Here is a 24,246-nt window from a genome sequence, read left to right as displayed (position 1 = left end):
AATTAAACAAGAATTAATTTTCAGCAAGACCAACATGCCGATAGGTGTAGCTGGTGACTTGTGTTGGAATACAGCGAAGGGTTAATGCCTATTCCTGACACTCTATAAACAGCATTGGTATTGTGGCTGTGTTCATATAATCAAAGTTTCTATAAATAATGGCACACCCTCTGGAAACCCTGCAGCCCATAGGAAACATGATAAGACACTATGGCATTATTATCATACATTCAGCAGCTTAACTTCCAGTAATCAACCTGGCACTGCACAGCAGGCAAAATATTTTTTTGTTTCTTTCTGCCTGACTCAGTCAACAACAGTCTAAAATATTTGGGAATTCACAAATTGCTACCCATTAAGAAAACATTCCAAATGACATAAATATTCACGATCACTCCTTTAACCTAGGGGAGAAACAGCCTAAGAAAACAGCCCCCAAAGAACACATTACGCTGCTTTGTAAAAACTTATTTTATTGCTTTAACTTCCAAGATCAAACATCACCATGAATGACATAAAGCAAAACTTTTTGTAAAGCTTCTAATGGAAATTAGTCCTGAAACAGATGGGAGAAAAAAACACCCTGTCCGCAACACTGATTGCCAAAATCACAAAAGAAAAGAAAATTGTTTTCTCAGAAAAACTAGCAGTAATGGCTGCAAATAAACGCTGGTAAACCACACAGTGACTCTTATCAGAAGTCATCAGACTCAATCCAAGGCAGACACTGGAAAGCAGAAGTGAATCATAGCAGTCCAATAATAATGACTGAAGCCTTTAAATAATTCAAGGTTGGCTATTTTTATGGAACAGAAAAAGGAAGGAGTCAGTATATTTCCATGATTTCTTTGGCAGTTCTCTTTTGTCCAGCGCAGTGGTTCTCAACCTGTGGGTCCCCAGCTCTTTTGGCCCTCAACTCCCAGAAATCTTAGCAGCTGGTAAACTGGCTGGGATTTCTGGGAGTTGTAGGCCAAAAGATCTGGGGACCCACAGGTTGAAAACCACTGGTCATTTATTTATATGTGAGTACTCTACTTGCATACATTGGGAAAGTAGCTGGTTTGGATTATATTCCAAAACAATCGCTTTTGTGCCTGGGGTTAGGAAAGTATTCTCACTTGGCTACATTTAGTTCTGGAACTAGAAAAGTGTATTGTTAAGGTGTAAAGGTGTCATGCTGTATTTTTTTTTTCATACTGCAGAATTACAGAACTTTGATGCTTCTCAATCCTACAGAATCCTGGGATCTATACTTTTGTTAAGCATTTAGAATTACCTACTACAGAACTCTTGTAACATCTCCCCAAACTTTACATTCCATGATTTTGTAAGGCTACCCAGTTAAAGAACTATCAAGGTGCTACAACTGAAGAGACTGAGACACCTGTTTTTGCCATTTGCATAAGGTGGGCCCTGATAGCGATTGTCATCTGTGGCATTTACATACCATGTTTCTGCAATTCTAAGATGTCATCAATTGAAAGACTGCCAACAGAAAAAAATGTTTTGTTGAAATAACCGTGTTTCAAAAACCATGGACCCAATTTGAAATCAACATATTTCTGTAAAAACAAAGCACCCATATATGAAACTGTTACTATTTGAAAGGGTGGGGCATAGAGTTTAAAGCAATTACCACCAGGTGCCTCTCCCAGCCCACAAACAGCCCCTAGCCTCAGTCATTTGCAAGATTGCTTTTTAAAATTTGTTTCTGGTTCAACGGTAGTCAAACCTACGGACTCATTAAGCTGTTTGTAACTTTTTGTATCGTTCTAACACATTATCATCATGAAATATATTGCTTTGAAATTGGGTTCAACGTTTTGAAACACAATACATTAAAAAGCATCCTAAATAAATAACAGGACCCTGTTTTTAGAGGTGTTTATATTAGTGAATAGTGTGCTTTAGAATTGAGGAAATACAGTATATTAAACCATTCAGTGGGTGCCAGAATTCATGGTTGGAAACTCTACCCTCTTACATCAGTTCACAATAAAGCAATTCCGTATTTCCATAAATACTAAACAAGACCTAGTGCTCATTCTAGAACATCACAAGAAAAAATATGATCAGGTTAATCTTGGGAATGGTGGATTAAAAGAATACAATGATTATGTGTTTTGTTCTGGGAAATATTTAGTTTGAATTGCTCTTTGCTTTAGTGAAGGGGGTGGTTCTTTCTATACTTAATATGGATGGATGGAAAGAACAGTGTTGTGGTCTTATGCCCCTTCTACACAGCCATATAAAATCCAGATTATCTGTTTTGAACTGGATTATGTGTCAGTGTAGACTCATATAATCCAGTTCAAGGCATGTAATATGGATTATCTGCTTTGATAATCTGAATTATATGGCAGTATAGAAGGGGTCTTAGAGATTCTGTTCTATATCCAGGTGAATAAATCAGAAGTTGAGCCCTGAGTAATATATTATTTATGTGTAAACACCAGTCCCAATGTCTCCAGGTGATAGCAGCTCTCTCAGGGATGGACATCAGTTGGCAGCTTGAACTCCTTAAAAGAGTAGAAGGCAATGTCTCCATTGTCTACCAGTGCAAAGACCACTGGGATGTCTCCACTTTGGTAAGCAAGTTGCTTCAAAGCCCTTAGGGAAGGGACCTGCTCATCAAACCTTTAAAAGAAAAAAAAATGAAGAGTAAATATATCTGAGCTTCTAGCTAGCCGTACTGGGGCAGGTAATATCTCTGAGAGAAAAAGTCAAAGGCAAATTCCCTCTGAACAAATCTTGTCAAGAAAATCTTGTGATATGTGCACCTTAGAATTGCCAAAAGTCACAAACAACATGAAAAAGTATAAGAACAGCTTTCATTTGGAAAAAAAAATTCAGACCATGAAGACAAAATAGTAACAACTATATAAGTCAACATTCCTGAACCTGGTCCTTTCAGATGTTTTGGGATTACACTTCCCATCACAGTCAGTATAAAGGACCCATGGGGGGGGGGGGGGGGACATCTGGAGGACATCATTGCATTGAAGAGTAGTGTACATACTATCTGGCTGTGACCAGTATTCATGTCAAGGGTAGAAAGTGTAACATTGGAGCTGACAGGGATTCTGAAGACTATACACAGTCCTTTCAATCAGCCACATCTCTGTTCCGAATCAATGAATGAAACCAATTATTTCAATAACAGGACAGTTCTTGTGAGTCCTGCTTCCTTTCTGTCTAACTATCCCAAGCAAGTCAAGGCAGTGTACAACACATAAATATACTCAGACACAATGTCTGTAATCACTGACAATTAAAAAATAACCAGTGTCAAGGACCAGAAGATCACAGCTTATCTGATTTGTCAATTACTAGAATAGAAATACCAGAAGATCTAAGAATACAGAGAGAGAGAAGGAAAGAAAGAGAACAAACATCAGGATTTTTAGACACAGCACCATAACACAATACAGTCCTATCCTGGAATACAGTATCTATATTTATCCACTTTAAGATATTGTCTTTTTCCATATTCTTTTAAGTGTATCTGCATTACAAAGCCATAACTATTTGAAGCTGCTTAAACTGCAAAGAACTATAGAACTAGGAGCCCCCGGTAGCGCAAAGGGTTAAACCCTTGTGTTGGCAGGAGTGGACTGATAAGTTGGAAGTTCGAATCTGGGGACAGCATGCATGAGCTCCCTCTGTCAGTTCCAACTTCCCATGCAGGGACATGAGTGAAACCTCCCACAAGGATGGTAAAACATCAAACACCTGAGCGTCCCCTGGGCAATGTCCCCTGGGCAAAGTCACACCAGAAGTGACTTGCAGTTTCTCAAGTTGCTCCTGGCATGAAAATAAATCCTACAGAATCCTAGGATTTGTAGTCTGGAGATAAATTCTTGGAACCATAGTCCAGGAGGGGATCACACAAGAGTTGTAATATCAATCAATCTGTACATTTATTATGCCAGCCAAAGCCCATGACAAGGAACTTGCAAACAGACAAACTATTCAAGATAAAAAGGAGAAACAATAGTAACAAATGTATTATCAAATTGTATAAAGAAAATGTTTCAAATTATACATATGTTTCTAAGCTGCCAACATGAAACTCCTGTTCAACCCCACAACCTCTGTGTTGTGGGGTTCCTCAGGGCTCAATACTGTCTCCCATGTTGTTTAACATATACATGAAGCCGCTGGGAGAGATCATCTGGAGTTTCGGAGTGCGATGTCATCTGTACGCAGATGATGTCCAACTCTGTCACTCCTTTCCACCTGCTACTAAGGAGGCTGTTGAGGTCCTAAACCGGTGCTTGGCCGCTGTGACGGTCTGGATGAGGGCGAACAAATTGAAACTGAATCCAGACAAGACAGAGGTACTCCTGGTTAGTCGTAAGGCCGAACAGGGTATAGGGTTACAGCCTGTGTTGGATGGGGCCGCACTCCCCCTGAAGACGCAGGTTCGCAGTTTGGGTGTGACCCTGGACTCATCGCTGAGCCTGGAACCTCAGGTTTCGGCGGTGACCAGGGGAGCATTCGCACAGTTAAAACTCGTGCGCCAACTGCGCCCGTACCTTGGGAAGTCTGACTTGGCCACGGTAGTCCACGCTCTGGTTACATCCCGTTTAGACTACTGCAACGCTCTCTACGTGGGGTTGCTTTTGAAGACGGCTCGGAAGCTCCAACTAGTCCAACGTTCGGCAGCCAGGAGCGGAGCGCAGGGAGCATACCACTCCTCTACTGCACCAGCTCCACTGGCTGCCGATTTGCTACCGGACTCAATTCAAAGTGCTGGCGTTGGCCTTTAAAGCCCTAAACGGTTCTGGCCCAAGCTACCTATTCGAACGTATATCTGCCTATCAGCCCGCCAGGACCCTAAGATCTTCTGGGGAGGCCCTGCTCTCTATTCCGCCTGCTTCACAGGTGCGGCTGGCGGGGACGAGAGACAGGGCCTTCTCTGTGGTGGCCCCTCAGCTGTGGAACGCCCTTCCCATGGAGGTAAGATCAGCCCCCTCGCTAATGGTGTTCCGAAGAAGATTAAAAACCTGGATGTTTGAACAGGCATTTGGTTAATCAGTGCAATGAATGTGATGATTACAGGAATGGAAATATGGACGACGAATTTGGATCACGACTCTAGTTATGAGATGCATTGTGTTGTTACTGTTGTGTAATATTGTATATTGTGCTCTTGTGGTTTTAAATTGTATATCGTTGATTGATTTTATCCTTGTTGTAAACCGCGTTGAGTCGCCGGTTAGACTGAGAAACTGCGGTATACAAGTAAAGTAAATAAATAAATAAATAAATAAAACCAAATTAATACTTTTGAGTCTCTGTGGCAATTTGTTGCAGTTTTACCTACCTACCTCTTTTCGAACATTTTTGCAACCAAAGCAAAAAAAAAAAAAAAAAAGCTACATTATATGTTACATAAGCATTGGGATATCCCAGAATAAACTGAACTAATTCTACAAGAGACTTCCCACTTCCATTTTTCAGAGTCTCAGAAATCTACTTTGGCTGCTAGGTAAAATGCTGGGGACAGTTTAACATGTAATGTACAATGTCTTTCACTAGTCATTGGCTACAAATATACAGTCTATAGTCTAATGAAGAATTTTACAGCTCTGAACGAACAAATTCCAGGATTTCCTAGTATGGGGCCATGACAGTGAAAGTCACTTCAATAGGCTATAACAGTGTATTGCAGATGCACTTGCTATTGTATATTCATGTACAGTATATGCTTAAAATTCTAGTCAAAATTTGTCCAAAAAAACCCCTGTGTTGACTTATCAATGGGTCAATGTAAATACAGTACCTCCACTGTTACAAAAAAATGCTTTCTGTGAGTGGAGTGTCCAGAGAAAGCTCAGTCTGTCCTGGAGGAATCTAAAAGTGACCCGTTCTACTCTGGGGGAAATGGCAAGCAGGATGGCCAGTCTAAGGTGGCATTGGTGCTTTCCCTTTTCCGTGGAATGGCCCTCCACAAAATGAATACTTTTGGCCCCCAATCCTGCCTTCCACCTATACTTGACTATATACAGTAATTGCCACTTGAGTGCAACATACTGGCAGAAGCCAAATTGTCTTGCCACACCATTCTAATACTTCTTTATGTTTAGAATACCTGCATACACAAATTCCCAAGCTACTATATGTAGCTTCACAGGCAAGACGGTTGCCTGTCCCAAAGAGAGTACCCTTGGTTACAGACTGCAGAAGGTTTTTTTGCACAGACATACTCTGCGCAAATACAAGAACGTAATGCCATTGATGTTAAAGGCTGTTTTTTAAAAGCCCAGACTAAATGTCACCCACATCAGTAGGATGCCTTCTTTTCCAAATGAAAGCTAAGCCTTCTACTAACAGCCATCTGCAGTTTTGCTAATCATTAATTTGACAAGAGCCTGGTACCTTCGAACACACATCCGGACAGAAGGCTTCCCAGGGTCACTCTTCTTAAAGCATGAAGCAACATCTGCTTGATAAACATCAAAGTCTAGCGTCAGGCCTTTGGAATTGTTCTGCAGCCTGTGGAAGAGAGTAATTCTCAGTACAAAGACTTGCAAATTCTCCTGTACCTTCAGAGGTGTGCATACAATACAGCATGGGACAGAATCTGAAATGGGATTAAAAGAAGGAGATCCATGCCCATTTAAGGAGTAAATATTATTTGAAGGGAAGATGGAAATAAACATCACAAGGAGGACAATGATCTTAGCAAAAAGCTAGATCCTAACTATAGAAATTCAAATTTCCATCTCTTCTCATTTCTTTAACAGATACTACAGTGGAATATCTGGATTATTTCTTCAAACAAAATCTTTATTTATATTCCGATTTATCTCCCTGAGGGGACTCAGAGCAGATTACAACATACACAGATAGGCAAACATTCAGTGCCTTTAATACAATGAAATAATGACACACAAGTACATAGAACAAAGGTAAATGCTTCCTCTTTCATCTCTAGCTTCTGGAGGCGGTGCTCAACTCCGGCCATGGGGAGGTGCTCCTTTTCAATTTCCAAGCCAAGGAGACTATTGTCCATAGACACCTGGCATGGCTGCAGGGGTGCCTTTATTACCTTCCCGCTGAAGCAGTACCTATTGATCTACTCACATTGGCATGTTTTTGAATTGCTAACTTGGCAGGAGCTAGAGCTAACAGTGGAAGTTCACCCCAACATGCAGCTTCAAACTGCCAACCTTTAGGTCAGCAGATTCAACAGTTCAAAGGTTTAAACCACTGCGCAACCGTCGCACCTTTTTACGTAAGGAGCTTTAAATGCGAACCCTTGAGATGCTGGGTTACAATTTCCATCATCTCAGTATTGGCTATACTAGCGAAGGCTAATGGATTTGCCGTTGAGCAACAGCTAGAAGGCAGAAGTTACCTGCCTCTTTTTAAAAAGAAATGTCCATATTTCCCCAGGGCTGTGAACTCCACCTCCGTTACTCCCTGGCAGATCACATCCCATTGGCAGAGTCTTAGTTAATGCCAAGCAAGCTTCTAATTTGGCGTGTATGCTTATGAACACTAAAATGGCAAAACTACAGCATTAGGAGCAGAACTACAGCATTAAGGCCTTTGGTTTTATAAAGCGTACCTGAACTATAATGGAAGCTAAAGTGCAAGAGCATTCCAGACAGAGTACATATGTGCTGGAAAGGGTCATAGTAAAAGTGAGTAAACGTGACTCATGGGCCATCTGAAGCTTCCAAGGTCTTTTTTTGAGACTCCACATGTTTGAGCATGGACTCGAGACCAGGATTCAAATCCCTGCTCAGCCATGGAAACCCACTGGGTGATCTTCCACAACTCAGTCTCTCATTTCAGAGGAAAGCAAAGGCAAATCAAATTCCTCCAGAATACATCTTGCCAAGAAAACCCCATTATAGTTCGTCTCAGGGTCACCATAAGTAAAAAGGAGAAAAAAACTTGGGGCACACAGCAACAAGAAGACTGTTTAGGATTTGTTTATAAATATATCAACCATGTTGCACTCAATAAAAACGCTTTCTGCATCCTCTGCGATCATTGCGGGCATTTTCAACATGTTTCTCAACTGTTTGAGGCCTGGGGAATTCCCATTTTAATTCCTAACTTTAAAAAGCCCTATTTCTGATTTAAGAAAAGATGCCTCAAACATCCCAGAAAGAGCAATAACTGCCACCCCACCTCGCAGAGGCCATTCTGAGTATAATATTTTTAAATATCTTTTAAAGAGGTGAGATAGTGGCACTCCAAGATACAGCAAGGGGTGTCTGTTGTACCTGTGTTGTAGTTGTCCACCCTTTGTTTAAAAGCAAGTAAAAGACATTTGAATTTACAACTGAGGGTGGATCTACACTGCCATATAATCCAGTTTCAGAATGCAGATCAACTGCTTTGAACTGGATTATACGAGCCTACACAATTAATCTATATTCTGAAACTAGATTCTTGGGCAATGTAGATACGGTTATCCCAGTCCCAAGAAGGAAAGGGAAAAAATGAGGGACTAATGATTAAGGCATGCTGTTCTTTGCCCATGGGGATGGTTAGTTAAAGTCAGAGAGGCACTGGGTTATTGGCAAGGAGTTTTTCTGCTGGTTCAGGATGAACTAAACAGATTTTGGTAAATATACCATTTAATACTATAACTCCCAGAATCCTCTTACTTGTGGCTCTGTCAATGGGATATTCTGGGAGCTGAAGTCCAAAAAGTACATTTGCAAGCTCTGACCCTATGCACATTCCTGGGATATTTATTCAGTAATCATGTGTTAAGCACAAAATGTGTAACACTGTCCTAAATTTGTAAACTGCCATAACATGATTTTTTAAAATTTCAAATATGGAATAAATATACAAGGTATGTATTCTTGTGTTATTTTCCCCTAGGACCAGGGAGGAAAAAGAGACACATTCAACCTTCTTTCAGGTTTGATACTCACTCAGTTGCTTTATCTAAGATGTGGGAGGCCTGGGACACACTGATCTGCTGGAGGACATCAGCTAGCGGGTAGTGGAAAAAAACAGGAGATTAGGATTAGGGGCATATGGCCTCCAAGAAACGTATCTGTTTTGACTAGCTAGTTATTTGGGCATTGTGCTTGTTCTGTCTCATCCTGCTCTCCAACAAATGTATCTACATCTTTCTTTTCTGCCCAAAAGATTTTCTACAGTTACCATTTCTGGGCAAACTGAACTAAAATCATATTGCAATTAATTCTATATTCAAAAAGCATCTATATTATCTACATTCTTACTTTTTGAGCCAGTTGATATTAATCTATAGTCATTATGCCATAGTCAAAACGTCGTGTCTTAATAATAATAATAATAATAATAATAATAATAATAATACTTTATTTCTAGACTGCCCTCTCTCCCCAAAGGGACTCGGGGGAATTTCGCACACAAAAAGGCAAGCATTCAATACCTCAATTATGTACAAATGTATCAAACTAATACACAATAAAGAAACAGTAATAACAGTGAGCTTACAACGAAGAATTAAGCATTGTGATGAAAAATAATACAATCCAATAAGACACAGTTAACTAAAACATAAGTAAACATTGCAACAAATACCTTAAAAACAATTTAAAATACAGTTACATTAAAAATGGCTGGCACCGGTGTTCATTTGAAATATAACATAGCAGCCATATAGTACAGGGTGAGGCAGCATAACTTCCTTTTTAAAAATTCGCGCCATTCAGTCGGTTGAAGACGTAGCGGTGCGCTAGTGGTCTTGTTCGAGAAATGGGAGCTACTGAAAATGCAATGTGTTATTTTGGGGAGATGTCTTCAGTTGGTTCACATCTTATCTCTCAGGTCGGTTTGAGGGCTCTGGTAGCTGAAGGTCACATATTATCTTTGCCCTTTTGCTGTTGTCTCTTTAGACACTGTATTTAAGTAATGTTCTCAATATGGTATTTATGCTGATGATACCTAACTCTATTTCTCCACACTAGAACTCTCTTCTGACACCAGGCACAATTCAGCCTGTTTTTCAGCTAGCTCAGGATGGATGCTTCATTGTCACATAAAACCTAACACGACAAAGCCAGAACTACTTACCTTCCCTCCAAAACTTTCTTGAGAACATACATTTCTCTATTACTGATAATAATGTGCCCATTTATCCTGTGAAGGGAACACTTGGCCTTGAATTTATTATTGAATCTTTTATTTCAGACGGAGGCTGTAGCAAACTCATTTCAATTGTTTCTTTATAATCATGTCCTCATTTCCTTTTACCACTCTGCTTTAGATCTACGTTCTAGGAACTTTACACTTTTCATCCCAACAAGGACTTCCTCATTCTTGGCTCAGCTTTATCCTTTTTCATTCACTGCATTACATCACTGAACATTTGCAGACTACTCCTTCCCACATTATTTTTAAATTCCAATATACATATCTTGTTTTCCAAAGTTTTTGCAATTTTAATTAAATATTGTATATTTTAATTGGTTTATATTTTATTGCATTTTGGGGAATTTTATCTAGATAATGTGCTTTATAGTTGTATCACATAGTTTTATAATTTTATTGTTCCTTCCTTCTCTTCCATGTATGCATACACAAATATATTTCAGATTATACACCTTCGGCAAGATAGTTGTTGTTTATTTGTTGAGTCGTTTCCGACTCTTCATGACTTCATGGACCAGTCCACGCCAAAGCTCTCTGTCAGTCGTCACCACCCCCAGCACCTTCAAGGTCAATCCAGTCACTTCAAGGATACCATTCATCCATCTTGCCCTTGGTCAGCCCCTCTTCCTTTTTCCTTCCATTTTCCCCAGCATCATACTCTTCTCTAAGCTTTCCTTTCTTCTCGTGATGTGGCCAAAGTACTTCATCTTGGCCTCTACTATTCTTCCCTCCAATGAGCAATCAGGCTTTATTTCTTGAAGTATGGACTGGTTGGATCTTCTTGCTGTCCAAGGCACTCTCAGAACTTTCCTCCAGCACCACAGTTCAAAAGCATCGATCTTCCTTCACTCAGCCTTTGCTATGGTCCAGCTCTCACATCCGTGGGTGACTATGGGGAATACCATTGCTTTAACTATACAGATCTTGGTTGCCAGTGTAATGTCTCTGCTCTTCACAATTTTATCAAGATTGGTCATTGCTCTCCTCCCAAGAAGTAAGCGTCTCCTGCTTTCCTGGCTACAAGATTGATTTACTTGTAAAACATTATGTATGTACATCAATGGCAGCATATAAACAAACCACAATAATATGAATACCTGTTGCAAGCCCTTGGTCTGGCTTCACCAGTGGTGTGACTCCCTGTTCCCAAAGGTGTGCGGGACGCCTCCTCTCTTTCCATATTCTCCTCTCTTCCAAAAGAGCCTTGTACTCCTGCCAGTTGGAGCACTGTCTGACTTCTTTATCCTCATTGACACTAGTCTTGTACCGGCTCTCCCACCTCAGTTGTTCCCGTTCTTTGCGGGTCAACCGCTCATGCTTCTGATTCAGCCGCACACGCCACCCTGCCACATCCAACTCCCGTGCAACGATATTCTCCGGGAGGAGTTTCTTATCAGGCTGTGGAAGGATGGTGCGTGGGCCATCAGCACCTGCATTGGGGAATGTAATTGTGGCGAAATCCCAGCGGGAAGGACGGACATCATCATAACCTGCCCAAAAGGTCTTCTGAGATCTTTGCTGAATACACACTGGAGGTTCCTCATGCTGCCATGTCACACTGGAAGATGGGACTGTCTCTGAGATTGTGCGTTTCGCATCTGAGGCCTTCTTTCTTTCCTTGGATGATGAACTGTCTGATGGTGAGTGGCTGCTTCTCTCATGATGCCACCTGGCCTTTTTGGGTGACTCTTTCCATTTCTGAGATTTTTCAGAAGTTCGAGGTTTCTCATCTTGTAACCTAACGCAGAAGATAAGGATTGAAACATGGGGAGCTTTTACCAATACTGAATAATAAAAGTGTATCATTGTAAGGGACCTTACAGAAAAACTGATTTATCAACATATCTCATACAGGGACCACTGTAGTTAAAGGTAAAGGTTTCCCCTGACATTAGGTCTAGTTGTGTCTGACTCTGGGGGGTGGGGCACATCTCCATTTCTAAGATGGCATTGTCCGTAGACACCTCCTAGGTCATGTGACCGACATGACTGCATGGAGTGCTGTTACCTTCCCGTCAAAGCGGTACTTATTGATCGACTCACATTTGCATGTTTTCAAACCGCTAGGTTGACAGAAGCTGGGCCTAACAGCAGGAGCTCACCCCACTCCCCGGATTCAAATCGCCAACCTTTCAGTCAGCAAGTTCAGCAGCTCAGCAGTTTAATCTGCCACATCACCAGGGGTCCCCCACTGTAGCTAGTTACTTTTATTAATGACTTTTTCCAGTAGCAAAAATATATCTAAGTTACATTATGATAGGAACCTAACCAAAAATAACTGAGTTCCTTTTGTCACTCTTTAGTTAAGAGAGTACATACGGCCTCACTAAATGGGTGAGAAAAAAAAAGAAGGGATTGTTCTCTGTCTTGTGCTTTATTGTGGATGTTAAAATTAAGACAAGGGGGTAAATTGTGTTTTTGGATCTCAGGCCTGATCACAGTTTGTAGGATTCAGTTTTTTTAATTGGTTACTTTTGTAAAACTTAAGAGTGGTTGTGAAATAACTGTAACCATAATGGTATCTTGGAACTACTGGCTGTACCTGATCACTTTTTAGTTACATTTCATAGTGTTCAACAACTTGTCCCCAAAAGCTAATCTGTTGAGGGCATCTCTCCTGAACCCCATATGCCTTTACCGAGAACTGGGGCTCCTTTTTCTCTTGTGTCGGCTTCCCTCTGTACTTTTAGAGTGGCTGTCCAGGTTCAGCTGTGCCTCACAAGGTGTTGGAACAAAGCTGTACAGGAGTCAAATATAAAGAATGTAGAGGGGTAAGAATCATCAAAACATCACCTGCCAAAGAAGTCTGCCAATAAAATAGCAACAGTCACTGGGTATAATCCCTTCTTCTAATTAATCCACCAGGCCAATTAAAGGAAGAAATGTAAAACAAAAGAGCCTTTCAGAGCTCACTGCCCAATCAAAAGATAGAAAATAGGTAAGCTCGTGTAAGATGGCAGGTATGTTAAAAGGTGGAGAAGGTGCAAGCATGCCAAAATTAGGAGGTGGCTAAGGGAATACTTGAGGAGGAGGGGGCTGGCAAGAGTGTGAGGGATCACTAGCAAACAATTACCTGGGACGAAATCTCAAAACGATGTAACCCAGTCTCTTCAAATGGCAGAATACCTTAAAAATAGGGATGAAAAGCAAGGCTGCCATCTTTGCAAGAGCAGGGTTTTCAAAATCACATGCCCAATCTAGGATCTACATTATCTGGAACTGAAACCTAAACTACACATTACATCAAGGACGGGGGACATTTAGCACTCCAGATATTGACTGAACTACAACCTCCACCAGATCTCATCATAAACCAGATGGATTAAGACTGATAGGAATTACAGCCCAAAATCTGGAGTTCCTCAGTGTAACTATTCACAGGAATAGTAAATGTTTTGGTTACTGAACTTAACGCATGCCTGATGAATCATGTACTATAACAGTACCTACCAGTAGCATTTTTATATTTAGGAGCTCATTCTTCTCAACTAAATATAAAACACACACAACTTGTTCAATTTCTTAGAAAATATGAGATTTTAATTAAAGAATCATTATACTGTTATAGACCTCCAATGACCTAGATCTTAACAGCTCACCATGAAGAATAAAGAAATTAACAGGGGTGGAGAGAATGTCAAGCAATACCATGGAAACTATGCAGTAATAACACATGCATCTTTTAAAATTTAAAAATAAAAGTACCAGCAGTGGCATTATAATATAGCAGAAGTATAGAGATGTAAATTACTTCTATTTTAACAACAGAAATGTGTGTGTGGGCGGGGGACCATCACTCTCTTATCACTTAGACCTGAATAAAGGGGATACTGTCTGGCCCATTGTTTAATAAGCAGGAAAACCCGATACTTTTGTGGGGAACCTACATACATCCTTCCATGCCAGAATAAATGAATTTGTGAATTATATGGTGGCAATTAAATGAATCTTGTAGCATCTTAAACACTGAGCGCCCTATAAACAGGCCCTATATTCCATGATCTGATCCCAGGTTTTCTGTTTATCCCAGATTATCTGGCAGTGCAGACTCATATAATCCAGTTTAAAGCAGAAAACCTGGGAGTAGGTCCTGGGATATAGGGCCCGACAGGAAGGGGCCTGAGATAATAATGTTGGTAGGATATGCTTTCATAGAGTAATTCTACTTTCTCACACTTCATATTCTCAGTTTTGAGGTGCTACAAGATCACTTTACCTACTGATATTCCAGACTAACATAGCTACATCTTTGAATTCTGCTCCTGTTGTAGTAACTAGTTTTGTAGAGGCCCAAATACCCTAAAGGGTTTAGTTCTCACCTGATCTCGACAGCTGAATAGGGTCAGCACTAGTTAGTACTGGAATGGGGAACTGCCAATAAATATCAGGTGCTATAGACTACATTTCAGAGGAGAGAAATGGCAAAACCGTCTCTATTTATGAAATGCATTGGGTCAATGTGAATGAACAAACACACAGACACAACAAATTAGGTGCATGGCTTTTTGTTTTGGAACAAAAGACAAATCCCAGAAAGCATTAGATAAAATCTTCTCACTCCCATAGGAACGTAAATAGTTTGACTCAGGCTAAGATCCTAAATGGTTAGTTCCCAAAGTGCTGTAAAACTCTACTATGTTTTCCTATTGACTACCTCTGTTTTTTCCATCCACTGTAATAACTGCAACTGTACTCATATCCTAAAACAAACCTGGTACTTCAGCAGACTCATAGACCTCTGGGTCAGCAGATTCTCATAGGCTTCCTGGATTGACAAAGGCAGGTCTTTGTAAAATAGCTGAATAGATCCCTGTAAGACAGAAGCTTTATTTTTAGGGCTTGTGCAAAACCAACTCCACGGGGATCATATCCTTTTTTTGCCTGCTGCCCCAAATGCCCAGTCTATCTCATTCTGCCCATTTGGACTCAAGAACTCTATACACTTTTCTAACTTTTACCTGTCTTCTTGGATGTTTATGGAGTCATCATGCACAAACTGATATTGCGTATTGGATACCTATACAAGATGTGATGAATATCGCGCACACACACACACGAAAACGCCAACATTTGAAGGGTCATACAATTCCCATCCTGTTTAAAACACCCCCAAAATCCAATCAAGTGATAGTAATTGCTTTTTGAATGTGCAGAGGCAATCTCCTCTCTCATTTTGGCTATGATGTAATATCAGGGCTGGCATTTAAAATTAGCTCCTTTCATAGATTGATATAAAAGAAGGAGAATATATATAACAAAAATACCACTTGTATAACATAAACAATGATATAATTCAACAACAGTATATAAACATGCTGCACTGTTAACCTCACAGCGACAACAAACAATATGGTGCAAACTTTTAGTACAGTCGTTATTATTGTATAATTGTACAGTCGTTATTATTGTATAAAAGAAGGATAGACAGGCTACTGGGAACAAAACATTGAGAAAGAGAAATGTGGGAGATCTGGCCTTTAGGAACTATCAGGAAAAGTTCTGAAAAATTGACAAAAAATATTATCATACTAAGTGATTCAAACCCAAAAGTTGTAGATGGAAAACGTTTTTGATGTAGTACAGAAAGAGACAGCATGGATAATGATAAAATGATATAAATGCTAACCTACTAACAATCTAAATGAAAATTGTAGAACTTTCTTTGCTGATATTAACAATAAATATTTTAAGAAAAGAGTTAATGTGGAATAACCTGTTATGAAAAATTAAAATCAATTTCCATTGAAGAGAATATATGAAGACCATCAGGCAATGTGAGCAGACATAAGAAGATACAGACTTAATATTAAATTTGTTAAAATCCTCAATATTTTATGAAATATATATTAAAGAAAAAGAGACAAAGAGTTAGTTGTAACAATGATAATTTTGTGAAAGAACTCCACATACCTCAACAACCCCCACCTTCTTTGTTTTCTCCGTGCAACATATTAGACATTTGTAAGGATGCAACTAACCAATAACTCATCTATTATCCCGATTTTTTTCTTTTCCTTCCCTTGTCCCCCCATCCCCCACTATATTAGTAAAAGTTTAATGATTATTATTTGGGGGGGGGGATTAATTCATCTTAGCATAGCGTGATTATATCAGTCACATTCTATGCAGTCACACTCTTCCCCTAATTGTGTGCTACAGATGCATATTTATTAAATCTACATAATTTATTTTCGGATCAGTGCTTTCATAGGGTCCACAAACCTTCTATGCTCCAAGACAAAAATGGGGAGGGAGTAGTCGCAAAACAACAAACAAAACTTAACTTGACATTTAAACACACACGCACATTTTACAGGACTGCAGACATGATCTACTTACACACTCCAGCAGATACAGGGCTTCTTCTGGAAGAAGGCATTGTTTCCCCTGATCCACAAACCCCATGGTATGCCAAAATTTCCCCTGACAACAATGACAAAAACAAGTGTTGTTAGGATTAGTTCTGGGCCATTTACAAATCTTCACCATTCAAAAATGGATGGCACAAGCAAAGCCCTTTTCTAGGTTGCCTTCCACCCTGTGATGAAATTAGAGCCTTTCTATCAAATGCAGGACTACATTCATAAGAATGTTTTGGCCTAGGCTTTAACTGAAAGGATCTTGCTCCGCATTACTTTATTTTTCAGAACTTTATTTAGTGCTTAAACTGTCAAGACACAGACACATGCACATTCCAGCCTGGTTCCTTTACATTTTTATGGCTCCCTTACTCACTGGAAAAGACAATCATGTTTAGTAAGCTAGAAGGCAGCAAGAAAAGAGGAACTCTGCATTCCAGATGGATAGCCTCATGATGATAATGCCACTCACAGCAGGAGATTTCAGCTCCACAAGAGCTTCGCCAGGCTTCCACTCAGCTTTCACCAGGCTTCCCCTATAAAAAAGGGTTTGTTTTTTTTAAAAGAAGAATGCATGTTGTCTTCATCCAAACATCCTCAAATGTATATCTGGTTGTCTTAAGGACTATTTTAGAAGATGGGACAAAGTTCTCCCATATTCTCAAAAGATGTCAAGGAGAAATTCTTGCCATTCTTGTAATGTCTGCATTACAGAGTCACAATAATAAATATAAATTCCTCAACCTGGAACCTTCAGATGTGGGTGTTGGACCACAAATATAATTATACCCTATCAGCATGCTGTAGGGTGCTGGAAATTGTACCATGCAACACATCCAGAGGGTGTCAGACTAGAGAAAGCGTTTCACAATGAAAACTTGTGGGCCAACTGCACCTGTTCCTTGAGAAGCCAGATCTGGCTGCCGTGGTCCATGCCTTAGTTACATGACATCTAGATTATTGTAAAGCGCTCTACGTGGGGCTCTTTCTGAAGAGTGCTCAGAAACTTCGGCTGGTTCAAAGGGCTGCAGCCAGGTTGCTCACTGGGGCTGGCTACTGGGAGCTGACAACCCCCCATTACAGCAGTTCCACTGGCTGGCAGTCTATTTACAGGCACAATTCAAAGTGCTTGTTATGACTTTTAAAGCCTGATACGGTTCAGGTCCAGGCTATTTGGTTGACTGCATCACCTTGTACAAACCTGTCCAGGCCCGGAGACCTTCAGGAGAGGCCCTTCTCTCAGTCCCACCTCCATCTCAAGCTCGGTTGGTGGGAACGAGAGAGTGGGCCTTCCTTCTCGGTGGCTACCCCGCGACTCTAGAACTCTTTGCCCAGGGGAGCCAAAATGCCCCCCTCCCTGTTGTCCTTCTGGAGGCAGGCTAAAACCTTTTTATTCAGACAGACTTTCAAAGAAGATTGTTAAGATCAATTTAGAGGGTGCTGTGGTTTTTAACTTTGAATATGCATTGAATATGTTTGAATAGTTTTCACTGTAAATTTTAAAATACTGTTTATATTTAATTCTGTTTTAATGTTGCATATTTGTGTATTATAAATTGCGAGCTAATGCTTTTATGTTAAGCTGCTTTGAGTCCCTTTCAGGAGAGATAAAGCAGGGTATAATAATAATAATAATAATTATTATTATTATTATTATTATTACTTTAGTTTGATTAGCTAGTGTGAGTGCAGTATAGATAAGAGGGAGTGATTATTTGAATTACTATACTACCTAATAAACTACCTAATTAAACAGACACTGGACCAGCCATGTTGGCCATACAACAATATATAGAAAAAATCCCCCCTAAAAACACCTTTATGTATTTGGCCAACCAAAGTTTATGAAAAGCTGCAGGTATTTCTATGAGCTGCAAGCCACAAGTGCAACCAAATGCCTCATGCACACAAAATGTGCTCAGATACTTTGTGTAGAATGAGATGTGTCACTAAAAAAGGGAAATTTCAGTTTTCCAGATACCGATAAACTACTATAGGCAACAATTTTCTATCATTGGCCAAGCTGGCTAAGCCTAATGGGAACTGCAGGACAACTATAGCTGAATGGCCATAGTCTAGAGCAGGCATGGCCAAACTTCGGCCCTTCAGGTGCTTGGGACTTCAACTCTCAGAAATCCCAGCCAGTTTACCGGCTGTTAGGAATTGTGGGAGTTGAAATCCAAAACATATGGAGGGCCAAAGTTTGCCTATGATTGGTCTAAAGGGATATCTACATTGTGGAATATTGCAGTTTGACACCACTTTAACTGTCATGGCTCTATGCTATGGAATCATGGAAGTTATAGTTCTATAAGGTCTTAAGCCTTCCCTGCCAAAGAGACTGGGGCCCCGCCAAACTAAAACTCCCAGGATTCCGTAGCACTAGGCCATGACAGTTAAAGTGGTGTCAAACTGTATTAATTCTATAATGTAGATGCACCCTAAGACAAAGGTTCTTCCCAAACCTATTCACAGATATTACAGGTCCAAACCGGATATGCTAAGGAGAAAGCAAACCTACAAAAATATAACCAGAATATTACTAGTATTATTAATACTTTAACAATGGGAATGAAACCTACAACCGCTCCACGCGCTCCTCCTTCAAAAGCTGCCAGTGCTCTTCCCGGCACTGGCGCAGCCTCTCCTCTTGTTCTTTAGATCCATCAGGAGTGAAATCCTTCTGACCATGAGAGCGCTGGGGAATCTTGTGATCACGAGTGCGAGCCGCCAGCAGTTCTGCAGGGCTACAAGGGAAAGAAGCCAATATGTAACTAACTCCAACCTCAACATTTGAACATCAATGGATCAGGTCAAAGATATCTCTCTCATCCATCATCCTACAGTGCCCAACTCTCAGAAACCCGCCATCAGAACAATATGGCAACAGCCTGCTTTTGCCATAGTATCCCAGCTTTGAAGAGCAAGCTGCCTCTGAGTCAAAATTATACCGATGGCCACACCAGCTAGAAGACCCTGGTAACTCCAGGCTCCATTCATACGTCAAATCCCTAAATATGTAGTAGCTATAGCCAAATTCAGTGCTCCCAGTGGTGTAGCGAATTAAACCGCTGAGCTGCTGAACTTACTGACCAAAAGTGGAACCATAACACTGCAAGGTCATGTGGCCGGCATGAGGGCAGGGAACGCCAATACCTTCCTACAGAAGGCAATGGTGAATCAGGGGAGTGGGGTAAGCTCCCACTGTTAGCCCCAGCTTCTGCTTACCTAGCAGTGTGAAAACATGCAAATGTGATTAGATCAATAGGTACCACTTTGGCAGGAAGGTAATGGCGTTCCATGCAGTCATACCGGCCACATGACCTTGGAGGCATCTATGGACAATGCTGGCTCTTCGGCTTAGAAGTGGAGATGAGCATCACTTCCAATGTTGGACACGACTAGAATTAATGTCATGGGGAAACCTTTACCTTTGCAGCCAAATCATTGCATAGAAAACTCCAAAAGCCCTTTCACAGTGCTATGGTTCCACTTGTGTCCAAAAGCCCCCAGCAGTGCAATGAGTTAAAACCCTTGTGATGACCGGGCTGAAGACCGACAGGTCGCAGGTTCTAAGGAGAACGTGGATGAGCTCCCTCTGTCAGCCCCAGCTCCCCATGCGGGGACACGAGAGAAGCCTCCCACAAGGATGGTAAAGCATCAAAACATCCAGGCATCCCTTGGGCAACATCCTTGCAGATGTCCAATTCTCTCACACCAGAAGCGACTTGCAGTTTCTCAAGTTGCTCCTGACACACACACACAAAACACTTGTGTCCAAGGCTGCATCTACACTATAGTATTAATGCAGACTGACCCCTCGTTGACTGCCATAGTTCAGTGCTGTGGAATCCTGGGAGTTGTAGTTTAGTGAGTCACCAATGCTTCATCGGGGAAGACTAAAGACCTTATAAAACAGTAACTCCCACAATTCAATAACATTGAGTCATGGGGTTAAAGTGGTATTAAACTACATTTATTCTACAGTGCGGACCAAGTATGAGCAAACTTTGTCCCTCCAGGTGTTTTGGACTTCAACTTCCACAATTCCTAACAGCCTACCGGCTGTTAGGAATTGTGGGAGTTGAAGTCCAAAACACCTGGAGGGCCAAAGTTTGCCCACAGACACGAGTTCACAGCAGTGAAACCCAAAGTCTAGTCTTTCTGATAATTTTGGACTTCAACTCCCAGAAGCCTCCGTTGTTTTGGGCAATGAGCAAGGATTCTGGGAGTTGAAGTCTACAAGACAAGCAGGAAGACCAGCATTTGGGAAACCCTGATCTAGATGTTTGAGGCTGTGAGTCCCAATGGTTAAGAAATGTGGTGCTCCTAGAGGTGTATCTACACTGCAGAATTAATGCGGTTTGACACCACTTTAGCTGCCATGGCTTAAAACCACCCAATCTAAACACCGATATACATGTGATAAGAGCGTCGGCCTACCACACCGAGCCACGTTGTTCGAAGCACCATCGCTGCCCTCTAAGTACTTCCGGCATTATTTCAATATCACATCAACATGATCACCTATGGCGTAGATAGGAGGTCCTGAGCGGCCCCTTTAAATCCTCCCTCTCTTTCCCTCCCCCCTCCCGTTACCTGAGCAAACAGCGGCCGGCGCGAGGTTGCCATTCGGGCTCCATTGGGAGCGCTGACAAGCTCCGCCCACCTCCTCTGTAGCTTCCTCTCTCTCCCCCTGGGTCCTAGAGGCGACACTGTTGCATGGCTCCAATCGCCGTGTTATTTTCTCAGCTGGTAGATCCGTACCAGCAGTCGAAGGAGAGAGGCCAATTTAGGAGCAAAAGGCAGCGAAGGGGGAAAGGAAATGGATGCCAGGAAAGCATTACTCACCTCCCACGTGGATCAGGAGTGCTTCAGCTGGATAGTTAATGCCTCCTCATGGGGGAAAAAATCTATAGGGCCTTTTAACAGGAGCCCTTGCTTGATATGTATACTTACTTACTTAGGCGATCCCTCGTTGTCCGAGTAGGATTGTCCTCCAAGTTCGTTGTACTGGCGGTGGGTCTGTAAGTGACTGTGGAGCCCTATTCTTGATCTGCATGTCCTCCCGCAGTGAGGCCATCCTGCCTCTTCAAATTCTACAACACTGCTAGTCACAGCTGACCTCCAGCTGGAGCGCTCAAGGGCCAGGGCTTCCCAGTTGCCAGAGTTCTTAAGGTTCACTTTGAGCCCATCTTTAAATCTCTTTTCCTGTCCTCCAACATTCTGTTTTCCGTTCTTGAGTTCGGAGTAGAGAAACTGCTTTGGGAGACGGTGGTCAGGCATCTGGACAATGTGGCCGGTCCAGCAGAGTTGATGGCGGAGGACCATCGCTTCAGTGCTGGTTGTCTTTGCTTCTTCCAGCACGCTGACATTTGTCCGCCTGTCTTCCCAAGAAATTTGCAGGATTTTACGGAGGCAGCGCTGATGGAATCGTTCCAGGAGTTGAGTGTGACATTGTAGATAGTCCACGTCTCGCAAGCATATAGCAGGGTTGGGAGGGCAATAGCTTTATAATCAAGCACCTTGGTATCCCTACACAGGGGAGGCTCAACCATTACGCAAAGTAAGCATTTGCAGTATAGTTGATTTTGCCCAGGGGCGCTCTTGAGGCGCTCTTGGGGGAAATAGACCTTGACATATGCGAGTTGTAGTTACTGGGATGTAACTACAACTCGCATATGTCAAGGTCTAGTTCACCTACAATCAAAGAGCATTCTGAACTCCACCAATGATGGAATTGAACCAAATATGGCACACAGAACTCCCACGATGAACAGAAAATATATATCAGTGATTGGGGGGGGGGGGGGGGGTACGCCAAAATACTGTTTGCTTACTGTTGAAAATTACCTAGGGCTGCCTCTGTCCCTACGGATGTCCTGGTCCTCAAACACTCTGTGCTTCATTCGGAAAAATGCTGCACTCGCAGAGCTCAGGCGGTGTTGTAGTTCAGTGTCAATGTTGACTTTTGTGGAGAGGTGGCTGCCAAGGTAGCGGAAATGGTCAACATTTTCTAATGTTACACCATTAAACTGTATTTCTGGCATTGCAGAGGGATTGATTTGTGTAACCCACACACAAAGACTATAGGGCACATCTGCATTGTAGAAGGAATACGGTTTGGCACTGCTTTAACTGCCATGGCTCATTGCTAGGTCATCATGGAATTTGTTGCCTTACTCTTTGGAAGAGGAGGCTAAAGACCTTGGAAAAACTGCAACTTCCAGGATTCCACAGGAGTTAAATATCAAACTGTGTTAATTCTACAGTGTAGGTGCAGCCCCATTTCACACCTTTGAGACTTAAACTGAGCAAAAGGTTGGTAGCATCAGCCTTTGCGCTTTTGTAGGCCTCAGTCTACTTGGGAAGCTACAAGATCTGTGTGCATATGAAATAGAGGAATTTAGGGCAGCTATGAGCAGTGAGACCAAGCTGTTGTTGGTGAAAACCTGAAACCCAGTCCCCAGCCTGAGCCAATTGAGCCGGCAAAGCAGCAGGCCACCCTGAGGGTCTGTCTTTGGAGAGGTAATGGAAGCCAGGTATTTTGAAATCATGCTCACCAAAGCTGGAAGAAGAAAGCCATCAAGATATTTTATTAATCAATTGATTAAGATCTTGCCCGCAATCATTTGCCAAAGTAAGCAAAAACAGACTTCACTAATATTGTTCTGTGCTAATATTATAATATATTGTATACACTTATAATATTGATAATATTATAATGGAATACAATATAATACTAATAATAATATAGTATAATAATATTTATATAGTAGAGAAATCACATCACACTGGCAACGAAGACCCACATAGTGAAAGTAATGGTATTCCCCATAGTCACCTATGGATGTGAGAGCTGGACCATAGGGAAGGCTGAGCGAAGGAAGATAGATGCTTTTGAACTGTGGTGCTGGAGGAAAGTTCTGAGAGTGCCTTGCCTTTGGAGAAGGAAGGAAGGAAGAGGGAATCAGCCCCAAATGGTTCTGCAACTATTATGTGAAGAGCACAAAAATATCAATTTTGCCACCTCCAAAATGGGGGCATGACTATATTGCAGTGGTGACTATTATGCAATGAAATATGATATTGTTCAGATGCATGTGTCATTGTATTTCCAATTTCTATGAATACTGTGGACTGCTGAAAAAAACAGGATCCTAGAGCAAATCAAGCCTGACCTCTCCCTGGAAGCCAAGATGACTAAACGGAGACTACCATGTTTTAGCCATATAATGAGAAGACATGCCTCATTAGAAAAGACAAAAATCCTGGGCAATGTAGAAAACAATAGGAAAGAAGGAAGACTGCATTCCAGATGGATAGACTCAAGCAAGCAAGCTGTGATCCTGGGTTTGCAAGGCTTCAGCAGGGCTGTTGAGAATAAGGTACCTTGGAGGTCTCTCATTCACAGGGCCATCATAAGTCAAAGTCAACTTGACATAAGTTAGCATAAGTAAAACTTTACACACTGTTTGGGGGTTTTGTCAAAGCTTTTAAACTGATGAGTACCAAAGTTATATTGCAGCCTGCATTCCTCCAATCATCCAAGCCAACACATGCATAAGACCCAACACAGTCAGAGCTATTTTGTCATATAAAACAGAAGACACCCCCCCCCCAATCCTTGATAATAAAAATATAACAATAGCAAATCAAATAACTGAGCAGTGGTACTACATAATGGTTAGAGTGCTTGGGTGGGATTAGTGAGATTCAGATTCTCATTTCCACTGAGCACATTTTTCTGGTTGTCCTTAAGCCAAGC

The 24,246-nt window shown here is 41.4% G+C and overlaps 1 protein-coding gene across 3 annotated transcripts; it reads right to left on the bottom strand.

Annotated features, from left to right (window-relative positions):
* Window positions 1–456: 456 nt before the first annotated feature.
* Window positions 457–21,164, bottom strand: TSEN54 (tRNA splicing endonuclease subunit 54). 3 transcript variants are annotated; one of them, XM_060764684.2, is made up of 11 exons: window positions 21,078–21,164; window positions 19,061–19,225; window positions 16,951–17,014; window positions 16,459–16,542; window positions 14,831–14,929; window positions 13,193–13,245; window positions 12,758–12,856; window positions 11,217–11,857; window positions 8,910–8,970; window positions 6,385–6,501; window positions 457–2,637 (listed from the first exon to the last, which is right to left on the bottom strand). In XM_060764684.2, exons 1-11 carry the CDS (start codon window positions 21,119–21,121, stop codon window positions 2,487–2,489), a joined length of 1,578 nt encoding a protein of 525 aa, XP_060620667.2. In that variant the 5' UTR covers window positions 21,122–21,164; the 3' UTR covers window positions 457–2,486. The 3 variants fall into 3 exon arrangements, with proteins under 3 accessions (XP_060620667.2, XP_067319884.1, XP_067319885.1); XM_067463783.1 differs by lacking the exon at window positions 21,078–21,164 and adding an exon at window positions 20,922–21,005; XM_067463784.1 differs by lacking the exons at window positions 16,951–17,014; window positions 21,078–21,164 and having other exon boundaries at window positions 19,061–19,118.
* Between the last annotated feature and the right edge of the window lie 3,082 nt (window positions 21,165–24,246).

The sequence above is a fragment of the Anolis sagrei genome, chromosome 2, assembly GCF_037176765.1.
Source record: "Anolis sagrei isolate rAnoSag1 chromosome 2, rAnoSag1.mat, whole genome shotgun sequence".
NCBI classification, from domain to species: Eukaryota; Metazoa; Chordata; class Lepidosauria; order Squamata; family Dactyloidae; genus Anolis; species Anolis sagrei.
This window is presented reverse-complemented; position numbering and strand designations above follow the sequence as displayed.

Excerpts from the sequence above, each read along its gene's own strand:
- TSEN54 (XM_067463783.1), bottom strand. The coding sequence starts at position 20,977 with ATGCCGGAAGTACTTAGAGGGCAGCGATGGTGCTTCGAACAACGTGGC. Across the intron at positions 13,246-14,830 it reads TGAGTCTGCTGAAGTACCAG|GTATTCTGCCATTTGAAGAG; the intron begins GTTTGTTTTAGG and ends CCTATTTTTAAG. Across the intron at positions 6,502-8,909 it reads ATCTTAGATAAAGCAACTGA|GCTGCAGAACAATTCCAAAG; the intron begins GTGAGTATCAAA and ends TCTCTTCCACAG.